This window comes from Serinus canaria, chromosome 12, assembly GCF_022539315.1.
Source record: "Serinus canaria isolate serCan28SL12 chromosome 12, serCan2020, whole genome shotgun sequence".
Lineage (NCBI taxonomy): Eukaryota > Metazoa > Chordata > Aves > Passeriformes > Fringillidae > Serinus > Serinus canaria.
In genome coordinates, this window is record NC_066326.1 from 13,455,919 (window position 1) to 13,474,147 (window position 18,229).

At 41.1% G+C, this 18,229-nt stretch overlaps 2 protein-coding genes across 2 annotated transcripts; both read left to right on the forward strand.

Annotated features, from left to right (window-relative positions):
* Nucleotides 1-3,669: 3,669 nt before the first annotated feature.
* On the forward strand, nucleotides 3,670-5,855 carry SELENOK (selenoprotein K). Its single transcript, XM_018915031.2, has 4 exons — nucleotides 3,670-3,811; nucleotides 4,359-4,449; nucleotides 5,148-5,228; nucleotides 5,759-5,855. The coding sequence occupies exons 1-4, from the start codon at nucleotides 3,793-3,795 to the stop codon at nucleotides 5,853-5,855; spliced, it is 288 nt and encodes a 95-aa protein (XP_018770576.1). The 5' UTR covers nucleotides 3,670-3,792.
* Nucleotides 5,856-8,237: 2,382 nt separating this feature from the next.
* Nucleotides 8,238-16,719, forward strand: ACTR8 (actin related protein 8). The gene is made up of 13 exons (XM_018915030.3): nucleotides 8,238-8,441; nucleotides 8,615-8,785; nucleotides 9,627-9,737; nucleotides 9,995-10,099; nucleotides 10,739-10,912; nucleotides 11,424-11,517; nucleotides 12,304-12,436; nucleotides 12,801-12,954; nucleotides 13,490-13,585; nucleotides 14,132-14,272; nucleotides 14,656-14,920; nucleotides 15,216-15,379; nucleotides 16,044-16,719. The coding sequence occupies exons 1-13, from the start codon at nucleotides 8,319-8,321 to the stop codon at nucleotides 16,185-16,187; spliced, it is 1,875 nt and encodes a 624-aa protein (XP_018770575.2). The 5' UTR covers nucleotides 8,238-8,318; the 3' UTR covers nucleotides 16,188-16,719.
* The last annotated feature ends 1,510 nt before the right edge of the window (nucleotides 16,720-18,229 follow it).

Genomic DNA, 18,229 nt, shown 5'->3' on the forward strand with positions numbered 1-18,229 from the left:
ATACAGTTTTATACCATTTCCACTGACAAGGAAACTGCTGGCCATTAGGAAATTGCTGGCCATTACTGCTGCACAGAAAGGGAAAAACAGGGTTTCATTAGCTGAAATCTGTTGATTCCAGAACTGCTTATCCACACAGCATCTTTGCCAGCTGCCAGTCCTCACTGTGCACAGCACATGAGCAAAGCTGATTACTCTGTGCCCACACTGCAGGAGAGCTCCAGCTGCTGTGCATTCTCAGCCTTGCTTCATCAGGGGAATCCACTCCTGGCACAGCAATGGCACTTTCAAGTGCCCATTAAAAGGCTCCAAATGCAGACACAAAGCTCCAAACACATAGCAAAGCAAATACGAATCAAGAAGGAACACTTCTACCCGCTCAGTCATCAGCATAAATGCAACCCCTGTACATCCAGCAGGAAACAGCACAGGGATATCCCAGCTGCACATATTTTCAGGGATATCACATCAGTGAGGCCAGAGGATTCCAGTATCTATTTTGTGCTGTAGTCACCACAGACTCAAAAATGAAGATATATGACAAACAGTTGCACCTTGCTGGAAAGTAAGTCTTCCCAGCTGCCTTTCCCATTTTTCGTGCAGGAATTTCCTCAGTCAAACAGCCCATACCTGTCCCACCAGGTGGCTGATAAGAATGTTCCAGCTACCTACAAGCAGCTCCACAGTATCAGTGAGCTAAAGCTTTTTTCCCCTCTTTTGAGTATATTCACAACCAAGCTATCACCATAAACAGACAGTCTAATGTATGCCAAACAATTAAGACAGCTTTTAAAGATAACAGAAATACACTATATGCCCAAGCAGGCTCCAGAGAACACATTCAATGTAAAACCTTTTGAAGGAGACCAGGTTTACTCAGATATGATAATGTCTGGCATTTAAACCACTCTTCAGCATTTTGAGATGCCATTTTCCCCTTCAAATGTTTATCTTTCAGTCTTCAGAGCATCTCTCCCTGATTTTCTAGTACTATCGTGCTAAACAAATCAGTACAAGCAAATTTTTGTGAGCAGATAAGCCCAAAATCACAGTAGAGGACTGTGACATCAGCTGAACCACATGGTCACCTGCAGCTGATGTACTGGTCTGTGGGCTAAACAGTCTGGCAAAAAAGGCAACATTCACATGAGTCTTAACAAAACCATTTCTCTCGTTAATCATTCCTTTTCATTTCTAAAAGGATACCACAACAGCATAATGACATCATTGCTAGTACCAAAAAGTAAAATCTAGGAGGTGGCAATAACTACACAAAAGATGTAGGTGTGCTTACAAGCTACCTTTACAAAGAGAATTTTAAAACAAAAGAACAGTAGTGAAAAAGGATAATCCATAATGAGAACACTTGTTCTTCAAATTTCATTGTATTAAATTTTACTTTTCCTTAGAAAGCCAAATATTCTTAAAGAATTCAGAAAAAGAAGAACATCATGCCAAGTAGGCACTGTGTGTGTGCACATGTTCACAATCCAGACTCATCAGGTACATGAAAAATCTAATTCTCATGCATTAGCAGAAATCATAACAAAGCAAAGGATATTTGCCTTAAACCAAAACACTGACAGAGTCTGACACTGCTTTTGCTTCCTCTACCTGACAAATGCAAGTATATCCTCATGAAATTACATAAGTAGGAGAGTAAGCAGGGCCGTTCTATTTCAGGCTTTGCCATTAACTTACGACATAGGTCTGAGGACTTGATTTTTATTCGCAGTTGACCCATGTCATGATCATTATTTTTCCTATCTGCTATGTTTCAAAAGGTCACTATTACGTTCATTTATGTTCACTTCTTTTTCATTTATACAAAAAAATTAAAAGCCAATTGTTCCACTACCAAAAAAAGGAAGTTTGTTATTCCACTAATTGGGGGAAGTATGCAAAGCTGGAGGAAAAAAAAGAAAAAAAGCCAACAAAACCCCAAACAAAAAACCCCCCAATGATTCCCATCAATAAAATAAGGATGTGTACACATACAAGCACATCTCCTACTTTACCCAAAATGCTGCCTATATGAAACTTCTAAGCTTCAACCCATACACAGTAACACCTCACCTCTTCTGAGGGCTTCAGGTGCCTGCGCATACAGAGGAACATCATGCCACTTCAGAAGGCTGCAAACATCTGCCCTTCTTGTTCTTCAGCCCAGCCTTTTATCCCCTCCTGTTGATGCATTGCACCTGTGTTCCCTCTGCTCCCTTGGGTGGTTGCTCAGTGCCCCTGGGCACTCCATGGCTCCTTACCTTCAATGCTGCTCACCTGCTGCTCACAGCTGTGCCCACTGGGGATGATGAGGTTCAGCCACAGCCCCACTCCCAATTACCACAAACTGTGCACCTACATCACAGACACTTTTCTTTGCTAATTGCTCTCAGTTTTCTGCAAGAGTTTATTTAGAAATATCAAACATTTATAAACACCTGTCATGTGCAAACAATTTCTTTACTGTGGGACAGCTGCACTGTCAGAGACACTGTATTACAAGTTCACTTTCAGAAAACACTCTTCTGTTATTCCCCTCTTAGCAAAGGACTTTACCTCATCATCATTAGGAAAACACAGCTGTTTCAAAGAAAATATTAAAGTGTTTTTACATAAATTTTTTACCGCTGTTTCACATCAGAATTAAACATCCCTTCTTTATTAGTTCAGCTTACAAATTCAGAGAGAGAATGTATTATATTAAATTTGCCTATAAAGCTGTACAGTTACCCCCAATTTTTCAAGCATGTATTCTCCTAGAAAAGGAATGCTAGCCAATATTTGGAGGGCTAGGTTTTTATAAAAATAAAATAAATTAAAATAAATACCGGACTAAGGGTTGAACATTTCCACGAATATAATGTACATAGCCACACACTTGTCATTAAATACTGGGCACAAAAGTTCCCTTTGGAGAGAAATGCTAAATTATCTCTTGGCACTTGGTCGTACTTCTATCACGACTGCAGAAGGCGACTAGGAACACTTCGTTTTTATGAAACCGTGACAGACTATTCCAACTCCCGTTACTATCGCTAAACGCAGCAAAGAAGCTCCAACAACACTTGAATGATAAATTATTGTTTTTTTTATTTAAAATAAATCCATTTTAGGGCGAACCATACCCGCCCCCTCGGAGGGAGGAGCCGTTTCTGAGCACCGCCCGCCTGAGGCCGGCCCCGCCGCGGCTGCCGAGGGGCCTTGGTACCGGGGCTGGGGATTGTGAGGGGATCCCTCGCTACCAGGGGCACTGAAAGTAGCCTCGGTAACAGCAGCGGCTGCTGAGGGGTCCGGTACCGGCTGTGAGAAGATCCCTCGTTAAAAACAGCGGCTGCTGAGGGGTCCCGGTACCGGGCTCTGAGGGGATCCCTCGTTAATAACAGCGGCTGCTGAGGGGTCCCGGTACCGGGCTCTGAGGGGATCCCTCGTTAATAACAGCGGCTGCTGAGGGGTCCCGGTACCGGCCTCTGAGGGGATCCCTCGTTACCAGGGGTACTGAGAGGAGCCTCCTTAATAACAGCGGCTGCTCAGAGGGATCCCTCGTTATTCGAAGTGCCGAGGGAAAACTCGTTAGTAACAGGGCTGCTGACCGGGACCCCTGGATAACAGGCGGTTCTGAGCGGGACTCCGTTAGAGGCTGCACGCCCTTGCCCTGAGGCGAGGGGACGGGGAGCCCACCACCGCCGCGTCCCTTCGGCCACTCCTCCGCGGGCGCTGCTGTCACCTCTCGCTGCCCATGCGCGCGGCGGCCGCGCAGGCGCAGGGGCGGGGCCGGGCCGGCGGGCAGCCATGGTGTACATCTCGAATGGTGAGGGGCCGGGGGGCCGGGGCAGCTGCGGTGTGTGTCTGCAACGGTGGGGGGGGCGGGCCGGGGGCTGGGCACCGACCCGAGGCTCCGGGGCTGCGCTGCGCGGAGCGCCGCCCCCGGCGCCGCCGCTGCCGGGACAGCCGGGCAGGGTCTGGCAGCTGCCGGTGTCGCGTCACCCCGCGCTGCCCGGCGGCCTGTGGCCGAGCCTGGTCTGCTTCTAAAGCGGATTTGGGGTCTTTGATGAGTCCAAATGCGTGCTGCTGACACCGGGAGCGTCACGCGGCAGCACTTGAACCGCTTACGGGGAATCAGACTCTGCCTGGTACTTGGTGTAGGTTTTCTGGACGTAAAGCCCCTGTGGCGGTGCTGACCCCTATAGCTGACGTACATGGGCAGTAACCTGTAGAAAATGAAACTCGCTGCCATGAAGTGCAGTTTCACCGTCCCAGCTGCAAACTCTGGACTTAGCAGATCTGGTTTTGTGTAATTCACTGTACAGTGTCACACACTGAACTCACTGGATGTCTTGTATCTGGATATGTTACAGGACAAGTTTTGGATAACCAGAGTCGGGCTCCCTGGAGGTTGTCATCTATAACAGATTTCTTCTGGTCAATAGCAGATTTTGTGGTTCTGTTGTAAGTATAAGTTGATTCTATTGCTGAGCTTCATTTTAGATTTGACATAGGTGGAAGTTACACAATGCTATCAGTAACGCAAGAATGAAATATTATATTTACTCTCTAGCATTCCATATGTATAAATACTTTACTACAACTACGTGGTTGTGTTTATTAAGCACAGTATACTTAACAAAAAGTGCATGAAAAGTGACTATAACTTATTGGCAGTTCAAATGACTTTTCTTACATTTCATCAACTTTGATACTGCAAAAAGAAATAATGCACTTTTCTTAAAAAGCATCTACACTGTTTGGAGAATTTCTACTGGTGACAATAGATCCTGACTACGTAAAAGTAATCACACAGTAAACACAAATTTGGATCAAAGCCAGTTAAACAGAAAGTTCATGTGATGTATTGAACAGTTCTTAGCAATTTCAGTTATAAGTTTATACCTTATGCGTTTCTTGCATATTACCCAGAAAACTGGATTTTATAGTTTAAGCTTCGCTGTAATTTGGAATTATTTCAGGTTTTAGTTTCATATGTAGGAAACAAATTGCCAAGATTTAAACAACAGTGATCATGAGGAGATACACTTTCCATTCCTGAACACTACTGTATTTCTCAGGCCATTTCTTACCTTCCAATCAAAATATTCCAAAATTCTATCTAGCTGTCAATTCACCTGACCATTGTTTTAATTTTTCAGTTTCCAGAGCATTATTCAACCAGATTTAAGAAGAAGAGGCTACACATCATCCTCCTATTCAGGATACCATGACGGAAGAGGGTATTTTTTTCATATTCACACATTTTCCCCTATCTTGGTGAAGTGACATGAATCTGAGTAGATTACAATTGTGACTTGCATTGAATTGGGATGTGCAGGAAGGCTAAAACGGTTATCTGCATTATTGTTGGTAACAGTACACACCTTTGGACAGCTGCAATAGCAGTACAGACAGACTAACACTCTCTGAAAATATTTCTGAAGCCTGCCTAGGAGACAAGATATATCTTTGTTAAAATTCTTTTTTCTTAGACATGTTTGTACTCAGCATTTGACTTGCATTAGTGCAGTCATTTGTATTACATTACCTAAAGCAAAACACTGTTATAGGGGTGTGATTTTTATGAACACTGCAGCCTAAGTGTTTAGTAGGACTGTGTAAAAGCATCAGTGATCTGTGGCCTTTTACAACCTTCCAGGTGAAACTCAACTTTTTCAGAGGTTCAGACTTCCTCACTTCTGACATTTAGAGACAGTTACTGTATTTCATGTTGAAAAGTTTACTGAAGGTAAAATTCCTTTCTTTTCAGGCCTCCAGCAAATCCTCGCCGTAGGATGGGCCGAATAAATCACTGGGGTGGAGGCCCCAGTCCACCACCAATGGCTGGAGGTGGATGAGGAAGGTAATTCCAAATCTGCTGCATCCTGCTTTGAAGGGTTTGGGGTTTTTTTTTTAATAGCAGTGTTAATTCAGAGTTAAGGCAGAATGGAGTATTTTGCCCTCCCGCTGCAGAAGTTACCAAAACAGGAAAAATAATCAAAATTATTCAATAATAAAAAAAAAATAAAGATACTTCCAGTAAAGGGGAGAAAAAGCAGGGGGAAGGGATGTTAAAAAGGATTTTGGTTTAGGAATAGTGGGCTTACACTTTTAATTGCACAGAAGTTGATAGACAAAGTGTGGCAAAGATTTTTGAGCGCAGCTGATAAGTTATTTAGAGCTTCTCATGTTTTTTGGCTGCTAATTTAAAAATCAGATTGTTAGAAAATGATGCTTTGTTTGCATTTCTGATAGTTATATGACATGTGATGGTTTTTGGTTAAAGTTGATAGTTCTCAACAGAAAAGAAGGAAAAATATTAAGTGGTTACAAGACAGTAAAAATGGTTTTCTCCCCCATTACAATGATACAGCCATACCAATCTTGAATTCTAGTAAAGTAAAAATCAGAATTGCTTAAAAATAGAGGTAAAATTAAAAGAGGTTTTAAATTTCTTACAGCTGCCTGGTATTTAATTCTGTTTAATAATTAGTTTGGCTCCTGGGAGTTACAGCTGACACTGAGTGTATTTACAATATGGTTTAATTTACTTTAACACTTAAATAAACAATCCTTGTTTTTCATCAGTCACTCCCATTGTTATGATAATAAAAGTTACAAGGAAAAAAAAAATGAACCCATGCTGGTAGTTAATACCTGTAAACCTTGTAGAAAAATGCTCATATATCAGGAAACACAAACACCAGTATTTCAGTTCACTGGAACAAGGATAAGTTTCTTCCAAGTGGGAGAAAAACCCCAGGACGTTGGGGTGTTTTTTTCTGGTTGAGTAGACACAAGGCCAGCAAAGACTGTGGAGATGGCTTCTGGGTAATCACAGCAATGTGTAACCTGCTCAGGAATAAAGTTAGCAAGTCTTTAGCATGTCTCATTTAGCTAAATTAAAAGCAATATTATTTTAAAATTTTTACTTAATTTTATCTCACAAAGAAAGGCCTCTTTAAATGTACTGATACTACTTTATCTTTCAGGTAAACGCCTGCTGAAGAGGCAGGCACAAGCATACACATCAGCCAGATGAAAAGAAGAGTTTAGTGGTGGACCAAATGGGGATGTGTATGCCTGACTGGAAACTGTTCTGTGATAGAAGCAGATTATTGAAGTTGTACTGGGAACTCCTTCCTCAAGGATCCGGTGTAACTGAACCACAGTTTCATTAAATATATGTTTACTGTCTAAAGTCTTTGTATAGTTTCTGAACATTTTACTGTAGTTGCAAAGTTGTAAGTAAATTATATTTGGCTTGTCACAAGGCTGATTTTCTCATCATTTTTAGAAACTGAAAAAATCTGAAGTACAATAAGCCTTCTGCTATTCAGATGACAAAAAACATACATATTCATAGTTGATAGAGATGTTCCCTCAAGAATCAAAGCAGCACTTCCTAAGAGCTTTTATACTCACTCTCTCAGGACAAACACTCTGCTCTATTTTCCTTCTATTAATGATACTCTAAAAGCACTTCAAAAATGCAGTTAACAAATTACAGCAAGCATTACAACCCTTGCTTCACTAAGGTCCATAATGGTTTTTATAACAGAAACACCTCTTGAAAAAGCTTCATTCTCCACTATAAACTTACTGAAACGTGTAAAAACATTTACTGTACAAATTTTGAGGTTTTTTTACAATAAAATAGTAACTATATCTGATCTACCCCTTCTCAGGATCGGAGTTTCTCCTTGTTCTTGCCCTGAATGTATTCCTTAGCAGTCCTTAGCGGGAAATTAATCAACAATACCCCTCAATTAACAAGCCACGCCAGCAGATACCACGCCTACCTAGCACAAAATTCCTCTCTTTTAGACTCGACTGTGTAACAGCAACTTTCGGCCTTTAAAAACCACATCTCCCCCAGCTCCAGTCATACATCCTCTCTGCACACCTTCTAAAGGAGCTCGCTGCCCATAAACAGGGAGGCCCTTGCATGGTTAGCCCCTTACAGCTGTACCACGTCCACCAGCCGTACTACGGCCTTTGTATAGAGTATTTTAAGCCGTATGCCCCTCTTGAGGCCCCTCCAGCACTACCAGCCCAGCTGAGAGCGTTGGCCGGTGCTCTACCAGACCCGCGGCAGCGGTAGGTCTGCTTCCCAGGCTCCCCGTGCCGCTGCTGGGCTCCTCAGCGCCGGGGCAGGAGCTCTGCACTCCGCTCCAAGCGGGTCCGTCCCGGGCAGCCCGCGGGAGCCGCCGAGGCCCCTCCCGGTACCTGCTCGAGGGGCGGTGCCGGGCCAGGGCCCGCCCGCTTCCGCCGCGCGCGGGGCTCGGCGCCGCTCGGGCCGGCAGACGCGGCTTCCGCCCGGCCCGAGCATGACCCAGGCGGAGAAAAGCGAGGCGGAGAACGGCAAGGACAAGGAGCGCGACCGGGAACGCGAGCAGCGCGGCGTGAAGCGGCCCATCGTCCCCGCCGCCGTGCCCGAGTCGCTGCAGGAGGTGAGGCCCGGAGCCCAGCGGCGGCTGCCGGACGCTGCTCCCTCCCCGCTGGGGCGGGCCCGGCCCGGGCTCGGCCTTTTAAAGGCCTGCGGAGGGGGGTGTGGAAGCGCCGGCAGGGCTCCAGGTGGTCCTGGCGGCTCAGTCTGATTCCGTGCTCGTTGTGCCGCTTTCAGCAAATACAGAGCAACTTCATCGTGGTGATCCACCCCGGCTCGACCACCCTGCGGCTCGGGCGGGCCACGGACACGCTGCCCGCGGGCATCCCGCACGTGATCGCGCGGCGGCACAAGCAGCCGGGCCAGGCGGCCTACAGGGACAGCTGGCTCCTCAGGGACGGCCTCAATGTAAGCGCCGCCCCGCCTCGCCGGGATCCGCCTGTCCATCCCTGTTCTGGGGCGGTTGGCTTTGTTGGGTGTGCATATGTGCCTTTCATCCTTCATGGTTTTCCAGAGGAGAGTACATCTCCTGTCAAACTTGTTTTTCACCCTTTTTAAGGACTGTAGATGCCACCTACTGAAGTCAGTAGGTTTGGACCAGTCTGTGTTTGCGTTTTATGTGATTTGCAATGAACTAAACCTAATGAATTGATAGGTTGACGGTTTGTACACGTTGATTTCCCTGTGCTATGGTCTGGTACCGCAGTCAGTATTTCTTCTGATGGAATGCCAACTTAGTATTCGAATCAGACTTCTCCATTTGTGAATGTGTTGGTTACTAGTTAGTGACTTGGGTAACACAGCAAGTCATTTTAGTCCAGCCTGGTCAAAAGACATATGTAATAATCTTATTTGTAGTCTGAATCTGTAAAAATCTAACTAAGCTCTCTAATATTAAACCTCACTGTTAAATAATTGAGATCTATTTAAACATTTTTGCTCCTACTTCATATGTCTGTAGTTAAGTAGATAATGGCCTGAACACATCACTAGAGATGAAGTCCAGCAGCCACTAAAAGCAGTTAAAAGATTCAAGTTGACTTGAATAGGTGTTGGCAACTCTAATATAAAAAACAGTTTCTTTAGAAATGAGCATAAGTGCATTTTGGATTGTACAAACTTCTGTCCATTCTACTGTCTATCTAAATTTAATCAGTATGGTTTCATTGTTTCCTAATAGCTTCAGCATTACCAGTATAAAGACATGGTTTGAAAGTATTTACATTGCATATTTGGGGTTTTTCCTTAGAAACCTGAAAGTACTGAGCAGAGACAAAATGGCCTTAAAATGGTGGACCAAGCAATATGGTCCAAAAAGATGTCAAATGGAGCGAGGCGCATACCAGTGTCACCTGATCAGGTAACTCATTCTAAAGTTATTTTCATTCACACAATCCTTGGCTGAGATGCTTTGCTTCAGTGGACAAGAACAGATGCCCTTTCTAGACCAAATATGGATAAATGTTATTGTGCTACCTAGCTCTGAAATCATGAGACAGTGTAGATTATAAGTGTTTCCTCAAGGGCTGAGTTCAAAGGGTATTTCATTTTTCTTCCATGCATAAAAAGTGACTGGTAAAATATTTATCAACAGGATTTGGTTTGGTTACGTTTCAGGCCAGGTCATACAACAGACAGATGAGACCTGCCATTTTGGATCACAGCTCTGGGGCCAAGTGGACAAACACATCAAATCATCCTGAGTTTTTGGTGGGAGAAGAGGTAAGATTGATTTTCCTGCTCAGTGAGGCTTCATGTGTTTTAATGCAGCCATGGATCAGTTGCAGTCTGCTCTAAGTTAGTATGTACTGAAAGATGTGTAAAGCTAACCAAGCAAAACTGAGAAACTTTACTGTGGAGAAACTGAGTATTTTTTATCATTCAGCAAGACAAGAGGGTTCCCCCATTTCCTTAACAAGTATCTTGGATTCCTTGCTGCTATAAACCAGGGTTTTTGCCAGGAGTAGGTGAGAGCTTTACCCATATGGCATAACTCAGACAAAAGGCAAGAAACTGATAAAAGTATCACTATATGGAATTGCTGCTGAGTAACTTGATATTTGGGGGCTTCAAAGTGTTTAGTTTCTAATATGACGTAGTGGAAAAATACACCTTTATATTCACTAGATGTCTGTGGGCAAAAACATTCAAACAATTCAGACTATGTATTTGCTGTCTTTTTATTTTAATGGTTTATTATCAAGCCCTGTTACAAAGAAATCCACTGTATTGCTCTTACATCAGTCTGAGCTCTGCAGTGTCTTGTGTGTGCTTCTGAAATATTTTTCTTCCCAATTGTTCCTCATTTTGTCACTATTTTTTGGGAAAAGCAATGCCCAGGATGTAATCTCTCATTTTCAGGCCCTGTATGTTAATCCATTAGATTCTTATAACATCCACTGGCCCATTAGAAGGGGGCAGCTGAATCTCCACGCAGGACCTGGTGGGTCCCTCACTGCAGTACTGGCAGACCTGGAGGTTATATGGTCACATGCAATACAGAAATACCTGGAAATACCACTGAAAGATCTAAAGGTGAGCTGTGAACAGCACATTTTTGTGGTGTGGGCTGTATCCACTTCTCTAAATGTTATTGTAAAAGAGAAGCAACTTGCTGGTATTGATAGCCTCTTACTGGTGCTTTCCTTAACAAATACCTTTTTTCTGCTGGTGAGCAGGGTTCCCAAGACTTCATCTGGAATTTTGTCCATGTCTTTAAGACAAAAGCTGTTGACAGGACCTTTAACAAGGATGTTTAGAAATCCCATTTTAGACATTTCAGTCTTAGCCTTTGTTTGGTTTGTTGGTTTTTTTTTGTTGGTTGTAAAGTAGGCACCTGGGGAAGGGCTGCCTAAAACTTGTATAATTACTTACCTTTACCTAGTGGGTGTTTGTCTCATGCCTATATACTCTTGGCACTGCTTAGAACATATTTTTTGAAATACTGAAAACCTTCCCCTTTCCTAAAATCTTGATTTTTTTTTTTTATAAGTTGTATATCAAGCTTTATTTGAGAGCTGGCTTTAATATACTCTCTTGTCTTCAGTACTACAGATGCATTTTACTAATTCCAGACATCTATAATAAACAGCACGTGAAAGAGCTGGTAAATATGATCCTAATGAAGATGGGCTTCTCAGGTAAAAACCATAATGAAGCAAGTACTTAGTGATTAGTTGCATAAGGTTTTTTTTTTTTGTTTGTTTGGTTTTTTTTTAAGGCATATTTTTGCACATCAGTCCCAGGTTAGCTGGGACTAGCACCCTCATCTTTTGCCAATCACATAACTGCTGTCTCTTTTAAAGGGGCAAAATGGTCGGCTAATATTGAAACAAGTTTTTCTGTGGAAATGACCATTTCATTCAGCTGAGGTAAAAGTAGCAGCAGTCTGATTTCTTAAATATTTCTAAAATGCACAACTGTCTAGAAGGACAGACTGGAATCTCTGGTACTTCCCTGGTTTAAGTATGGGCTTGTGACAAATGTACTCTGTAAAGGTGGATTGTAGGGAAAACAGAGGATCAAATTGGATCTTATTTCAGAACTACTTAAAGACCATATCTGAAATGCTAATAATAATGCCATTTGATTAAAACCAGAAAAAATTAGGAAAACACTTCATGTACATCCAGTAATCAAGACCCTGCACTACCAGACTAAAAAAATACTTGCAATTTGGAGACAGTACCTTTAATCTTGTAGAAAAAAGATCATTTAACCCTGCTCTTAGCATCTTTTCAGGACTTTTAAAGCCTTAGTCAACAAAAAAATCTCTAAGTACCCCCCACCACATCTTCACTAAATATACAGGCTTTCAGTCAGGCTATTTGTAGGTCTTGAAAAGACATTAAATGTCCTTTAAATTGTCAGCAACATGACTGTAAAGTTTGGCATAAATTTAATATACTTTTTTCTAATGTTGCTAGGAATTATTGTACACCAGGAGTCTGTCTGTGCTACCTTTGGAAGTGGTTTAAGCAGTGCATGCATTGTAGATGTGGGAGATCAGAAGACAAGTGTTTGCTGTGTAGAAGATGGTGTTTCCCATCGCAATACCAGGTACCTTGGAGTGCGCAGAATTATTAGAATCATGGACTTACTTGCTTACCAAAGATTTGACTTTTAAAAGGAGACAAAATTTCTATAAATATAGGGGTATTCTTGCTCTGAGGCATTTAACAGAGACAACTGTTACACTATAAACTATAAAGAATTATCTTTAAAGGAAGAAAACAGGGAGAACTGATCAGAACCAATACTGTGTTCTGCAGTCTCTGTGGAAGTCATGATTCCAACATGTCTAAAATCTTCCTAGCATTCCTCTCCCTGTTGCTGCAGGGAGAGGAATGCTAGGAAGATTTTAGACAGTCAGCCAGTATTTCAGCAACTACATAAAAAGATCTTTTTCTTCTCTGTGCTCTAGGCTGTGCCTTGCATATGGGGGATCTGATGTGTCAAGGTGTTTTTATTGGCTGATGCAGCGAGCAGGATTCCCATACAGAGACTGCCAGCTAACTAATAAGTTGGATTGCCTGCTGCTTCAGCACCTAAAGGAGACATTTTGTCATCTAGATCAGGTGAGAAGGAGTAAATTGTGTGTTATCCCAAGTAATTTTTTTTTCTTTTACAGAATGTTACTCTGGGGAGCCTTTTTCTGAGTCCAAGTTAATTGTAAATATTTTACTCAGGAGAATACTGGCAAAAGCTGTGGAAGCTTTAGACTAGAAATGTTTGTAACTTGGCTTATTTTTCCTCTAGCTGAAAGCAATCCCAACCCTTAGAAAGATAATTTCTTTGTTCTTACTGCTGGAAGAAGCTGATAATAGTTGCATACTTGCTGGTTTTCAACTTCAGTTCTGTCAGATCTGCCAGCAGGTCTCTTCTTCCTGCAAAACCCTCATTGTAGAGGCTTAGGCATGTAGAAAGCTGTCTGGCACATCATACTACATGGAAAAGGCTTTAAAAAACTCAAGAATGGGTAAATAAAGTCCATAATTTGAAGAGAGTTTTGTTACTTTTTTGCTGTTTTCTGTAGTTAAATAGATTGCACAGCTTAATAAATAGAAATATTTAATATAAATAATTTTTTTGATTGCTTGTTTCTTACCTTAGGATATTTCTGGATTACAAGATCATGAGTTCCAAATTCGGCATCCGGATTCTCCAGCTTTATTGTACCAGTTCCGATTAGGGGATGAAAAATTACAGGTGATTTTTAAATTAAATCACAAGTACAATGAGCATTCAGACTCAGGGCCTCAATTTATATCAGTCCAGTGCTACTAAGCCCATGTGATTTATGGATTGTTCTTAAACTGTGCTTGTAGATAAAATTAATTCCTATATGGATGAGTGGGCCTAATGCAGCCCTGGTGGATGCACAAGACTTTCTAAGTAGCCTTAGCCACAAAGCTTGTTGCTTCATCTAAATATGATAATTATCCTTCAAGTGCAAAGCATTAATGCAAATTTTGCAAGTTTTTCAATTCACCATTGAATTTTCTAATTTTGTAACAAATGACATTTGAGTACTTGTTTATCATACAGTGCTAAATCTGTAAAGAAACTTGTGTATTTGTTGGAATATTTTTAATTTTAAAAAACAGAAGAAACCTTAGTATTTTACAAACTACCTGGATAAAAAACACCTTTAATTTTGAATTGTGAGAAAAATAGAGCAAGACTCATCTTTTTTCTTTAGTAAATGCCATAAGAAGGAATACTGTAGTAAAACCATGCCAAACCTCTCTTCAGGCACCCATGGCTTTGTTTTATCCGGCAACTTTTGGAATTGTTGGACAAAAAATGACAATTTTGCAGCACAGGTCACAAGGTGATCCTGAGGATCCTCATGATGAACATTATCTGCTGGCCACACAAAGTAAGCAGGAGCAGGTGTGTGATTTTATTTTTTATGAACTATCATTTAATTGGGGAATTAATGAGGACTCCTTATCTCATCTCAGAAACCAGAATTTCTAACCTCATTCAGAAGTATTAAAGAATAAATTTAAAGTAGCTACAGATGCCTAAACAATTCTTTTAATTAGAAGTGTGCATTTTTAGAGTCTAAGAAGGGATCCCTCTGTTATGGGATTGAGCAATCAGATGGAGTTCAAAATAAGCCCTTATTTAGAACATGAGGATTAAAAAGAAAATTAGAGGAGGCAATAATGCAGGGCTTAACCTTGCTGTGCAAAAAGGTGAAGGGAAGTACAATGGTGCTTAATTCTGTAACCTGTTGTGACCTTTTTGCATTTTTTTTCCTCATTTTTAAGTCTGCAAAAGCTACAGCTGACAGAAAATCCATGTCAAAGCCTGTTGCATTTGAGGGAGAATTGAGAGGCCAATCCTCAGACATTTCAGAGAGGATCTACCCACAAGAAGTGGAGCTGGGCTCTTCCCAGGGTGACTGTATGATACCTGGCAACGATTCAGAAGAACCTTTAACTGCACACATGTCCAGGAAAACTGCTATTTCTCAGTTTGAAGGCAAAGCCTTGGGCCTGGACAAAGCCATCCTTCATAGTATCGACTGCTGTGGTAAGAATTACATTTGTACAAGTCTGTGAAATAGACCTCAGGGTGGCTTTATGTAACTCCTGTAGTTCACCAAAGAAAGATGTGTCCCTAGGTTTTATCATCTGGAGAGTAGCTACACTGTTTCTTATGCTTGCATCTTTGTTGATGTTTCTTGAGCTATGTATCCAAGGAAGAGAAGAAGAATTTTAAAGCAAGCATGGGTTTCTATCTGGTTTGACTTGCACTAAATTAATTGTAATACAGGCCATAATAACTTTTAAAAAGAGATGTATATCTGTATATTCTTTCATTCCAGCATCTGATGATACAAAAAAGAAGATGTACAGCTCCATCTTAGTAGTGGGAGGAGGCCTTATGTTTCATAAAGCTCAAGAGTTTCTTCAACACCGAATTCTCAACAAAATGCCACCTTCTTTCAGAAGAGTTGTTGAAAATGTTGAGGTCATCACAAGGCCTAAGGTAACTGTTAACTGATAGCTAAATAGATAGTAAACTATGATTGGGTGAAATCTTTGAAAGGTTAAAAGTAAAAAATTCTTTTAAAATCCCAGAGCAGTTAAATATCTGAGATTTAAGGGAGCTTTCAGCCTATAATATAGCACTAGCTGGTTAGAGACGGGGAGTTAGTGGCATAGCAAGAGTGTGACTGGTGCAGATCACTGAAGTTTATTAGTTCAAGGCCCTGTTCTTTAAAAAGCAGTTAGTACTGGCCTATGAAAGTCACCTGTCTCCTCAGCAAGAAATTGGGATTTTTTTCTTTTTTTAGTACTATACAGATAATAGAAAAATAGGCATTGAGATTAATTTTCATTTGGCATTAATCAGGCAAAATTAAAATTGTAAATATACTTCCATCTATTTCAGAGCCTCCATTACTTGAAGGCAAGTTTTTCTTGGTGTGCTTAGAAAGCATCTTGAAATAAAAAGTGACTTCTCAAAGCATCTTGAATATCAATAAATATTTTTATCTCACTACTTTTTCCTGATAATACTGAAAAACTTTTCTTTTCCCCTACCCCACCAGATTCTAACTGGTGAGTAGTGTTGGAAAAATAGGATGCAGCTTTGAAGAATGATGCAGAATGAGAACAATGACTGTGTGCAATGTGTGTTTTGAATTTAGGATATGGATCCACGTTTAATTGCCTGGAAAGGAGGGGCAGTTCTGGCCTGTCTGGACACAACTCAGGAGCTGTGGATTTACCAGAGGGAGTGGCAGCGCTTTGGTGTCAGGATGCTACGGGAGCGAGCTGCCTTTGTGTGGTAATGGAGGTGCTTACAGAGGAACCTGCAGCAACTTCACTGAAGCTTCCTTTCCCCAAATGCCCTCTTTTCCCAGTGCACATGAATTGATTTTCTGCTGATACAGATTTTTTGTATTTTGTTAATGTTAACATCAACTGCGATTTTTCTGGACGTGTTGTAAAAAACCAAAAGACTTACTGAATTCATTTGACTTCAGCTACCCTTTGTCTTTTAAATTGTATGCATTGAATTCTGCATACAGAGTACCACTGTCATCTCCAGAGTAACTATATTTATATTATACAGGTAATGTATATTTAAATTACACAATGTAGGAACTTATGTGAGAGATGTGAAGCCAAGATTCATTCCAGAAACAACAGTTGAAGAGTGCAGCTGTGGGTTTAATGTAATATTCTGATTGCTACTCTAATGTTACCAGGACATGAAGTCATTATTTAAGTCATCATTAGGGTAAAAGTGAAATGAAGAACTAAAACTACAGTCACTGTTTGTATTTTACTTATGTAATAAATTATTTTATTCAGTGGAAAGACAAGGAATTTGCAAGTGGAATATTTTTTTCTTGCCCTGTACTTATCAAAATCTCTTAGTTTTTCATTATCCTATTGTAGAGTCCACTTTTGTCCTTATTTTACAAAAATAAATATAATACACCCAAAAGACCTAGCTGCAATTTTATACAGCCAGCACATCTTCCAGTTCAATCCACCTGAGGGCAGTGAGGCTGCACTCCTCAACCACCCTGCAACACCAACCAAACCTGCTTTGGTTGGGCAGCTGCCTTTAAAACCACAGGACTGGTTTGAACTGAAATACTGAAGCTGAAGCTTCCTGAACAAACTCGAGAGCATTCCTATTGCAATAAAACCTAAAAGGCAGTCTCTTTTTTATGACCTTATCTGAAAGGATGCTTGCAGCAAAACTACAGAATACAAAACTCAAGAAGGTGAGAACTCCTACCTCTGTCTGAGATGGCACAAGCTGGCCCAGCAATGAGACACAGTCACAAGTAGAGCAGCAAGGAGAAATCAGTCACATCCTCCAACTGAATTGATTGTGAGGAGCTCTAAAAGAGAAAAACATCACTTTGAAACAAGTCTCTAAAAGCTATCATCAGTTATCACAATAATACTTACCAATATATTATATGTATGCATTTGTTTATGTGTATATTAATAGGATTTAGAGAAAATGCACATGGAATTATCATTTCCAATGTCCATGCACAGAAAATGTGCTAAAAAGCAATGGAAAATGATTCATCATCGATGCTGGAATTGATTACATTACTTAATTTACTTAATTTTCTTCCTTACTTGGAAAGAAGCAAGGCATATCAGTCAGAGTCTGCTCCCTGCCAGTTCCTCCCATGTCACTGGAATGTACCTCCCCCTGCAGCCTGAGGTCTCATCAGTCATCATCTCCTCTCCTCTCTTCCTTTTTGAGTTTTACCCCAAGTAAGAGCTATAAAATAATGAATTCCTGAAGAGCAGCATAACTCTAATAAGCATAAAACTTGAGGAAGGTGAAAGGCAAAATTTGACAATGCCAGTATATAGAAAGTCACCTAAGATCAAAATCATCTGCATCTTGACAGGATTTTAACATTCAAGCATCTATATAGCCAAAACATTCATTTTTCCCAGAGTTTTGCAGACATCCAGAGGAAAATCCACTGAATGTACCTGATAAATGTTGCAACAAGAAACAATGAGAAGTTTCAGCTTAGTTTGCAATGAATACTGACTTGAGAATGATACATATTCAAGTATCCATGCATTAAAAAACCAGCAAATTCACCTGCACAGGATTCTCAAAATTTCTGTTTAAAGGCCATGCGAATGATTCAGTTGGTAACAGAGGGATGAGATATCATCACCAATTTCCAGTCTGCAAACCTGTGAAATACTGGACACATGTAGGAGCCCTTACAATGAGGTGGAAACTCCTCTATTTTTTCACATTCCAAACAATGAACTTAGAATTTTGTGCTCTGCAGCTACCCCTATTTAACTGCTGAAATGGCTCTGTTACTTCATG

What these genes read in the sequence shown, in the direction of transcription:
- ACTR8 (XM_018915030.3), top strand. Translation starts at nt 8,319, where the DNA reads ATGACCCAGGCGGAGAAAAGCGAGGCGGAGAACGGCAAGGACAAGGAG. An exon ending in TGCCCGAGTCGCTGCAGGAG is followed by an intron (nt 8,442 to 8,614) that starts GTGAGGCCCGGA and finishes TGCCGCTTTCAG; the next exon opens with CAAATACAGAGCAACTTCAT. An exon ending in AATGAAGATGGGCTTCTCAG is followed by an intron (nt 11,518 to 12,303) that starts GTAAAAACCATA and finishes TAATGTTGCTAG; the next exon opens with GAATTATTGTACACCAGGAG.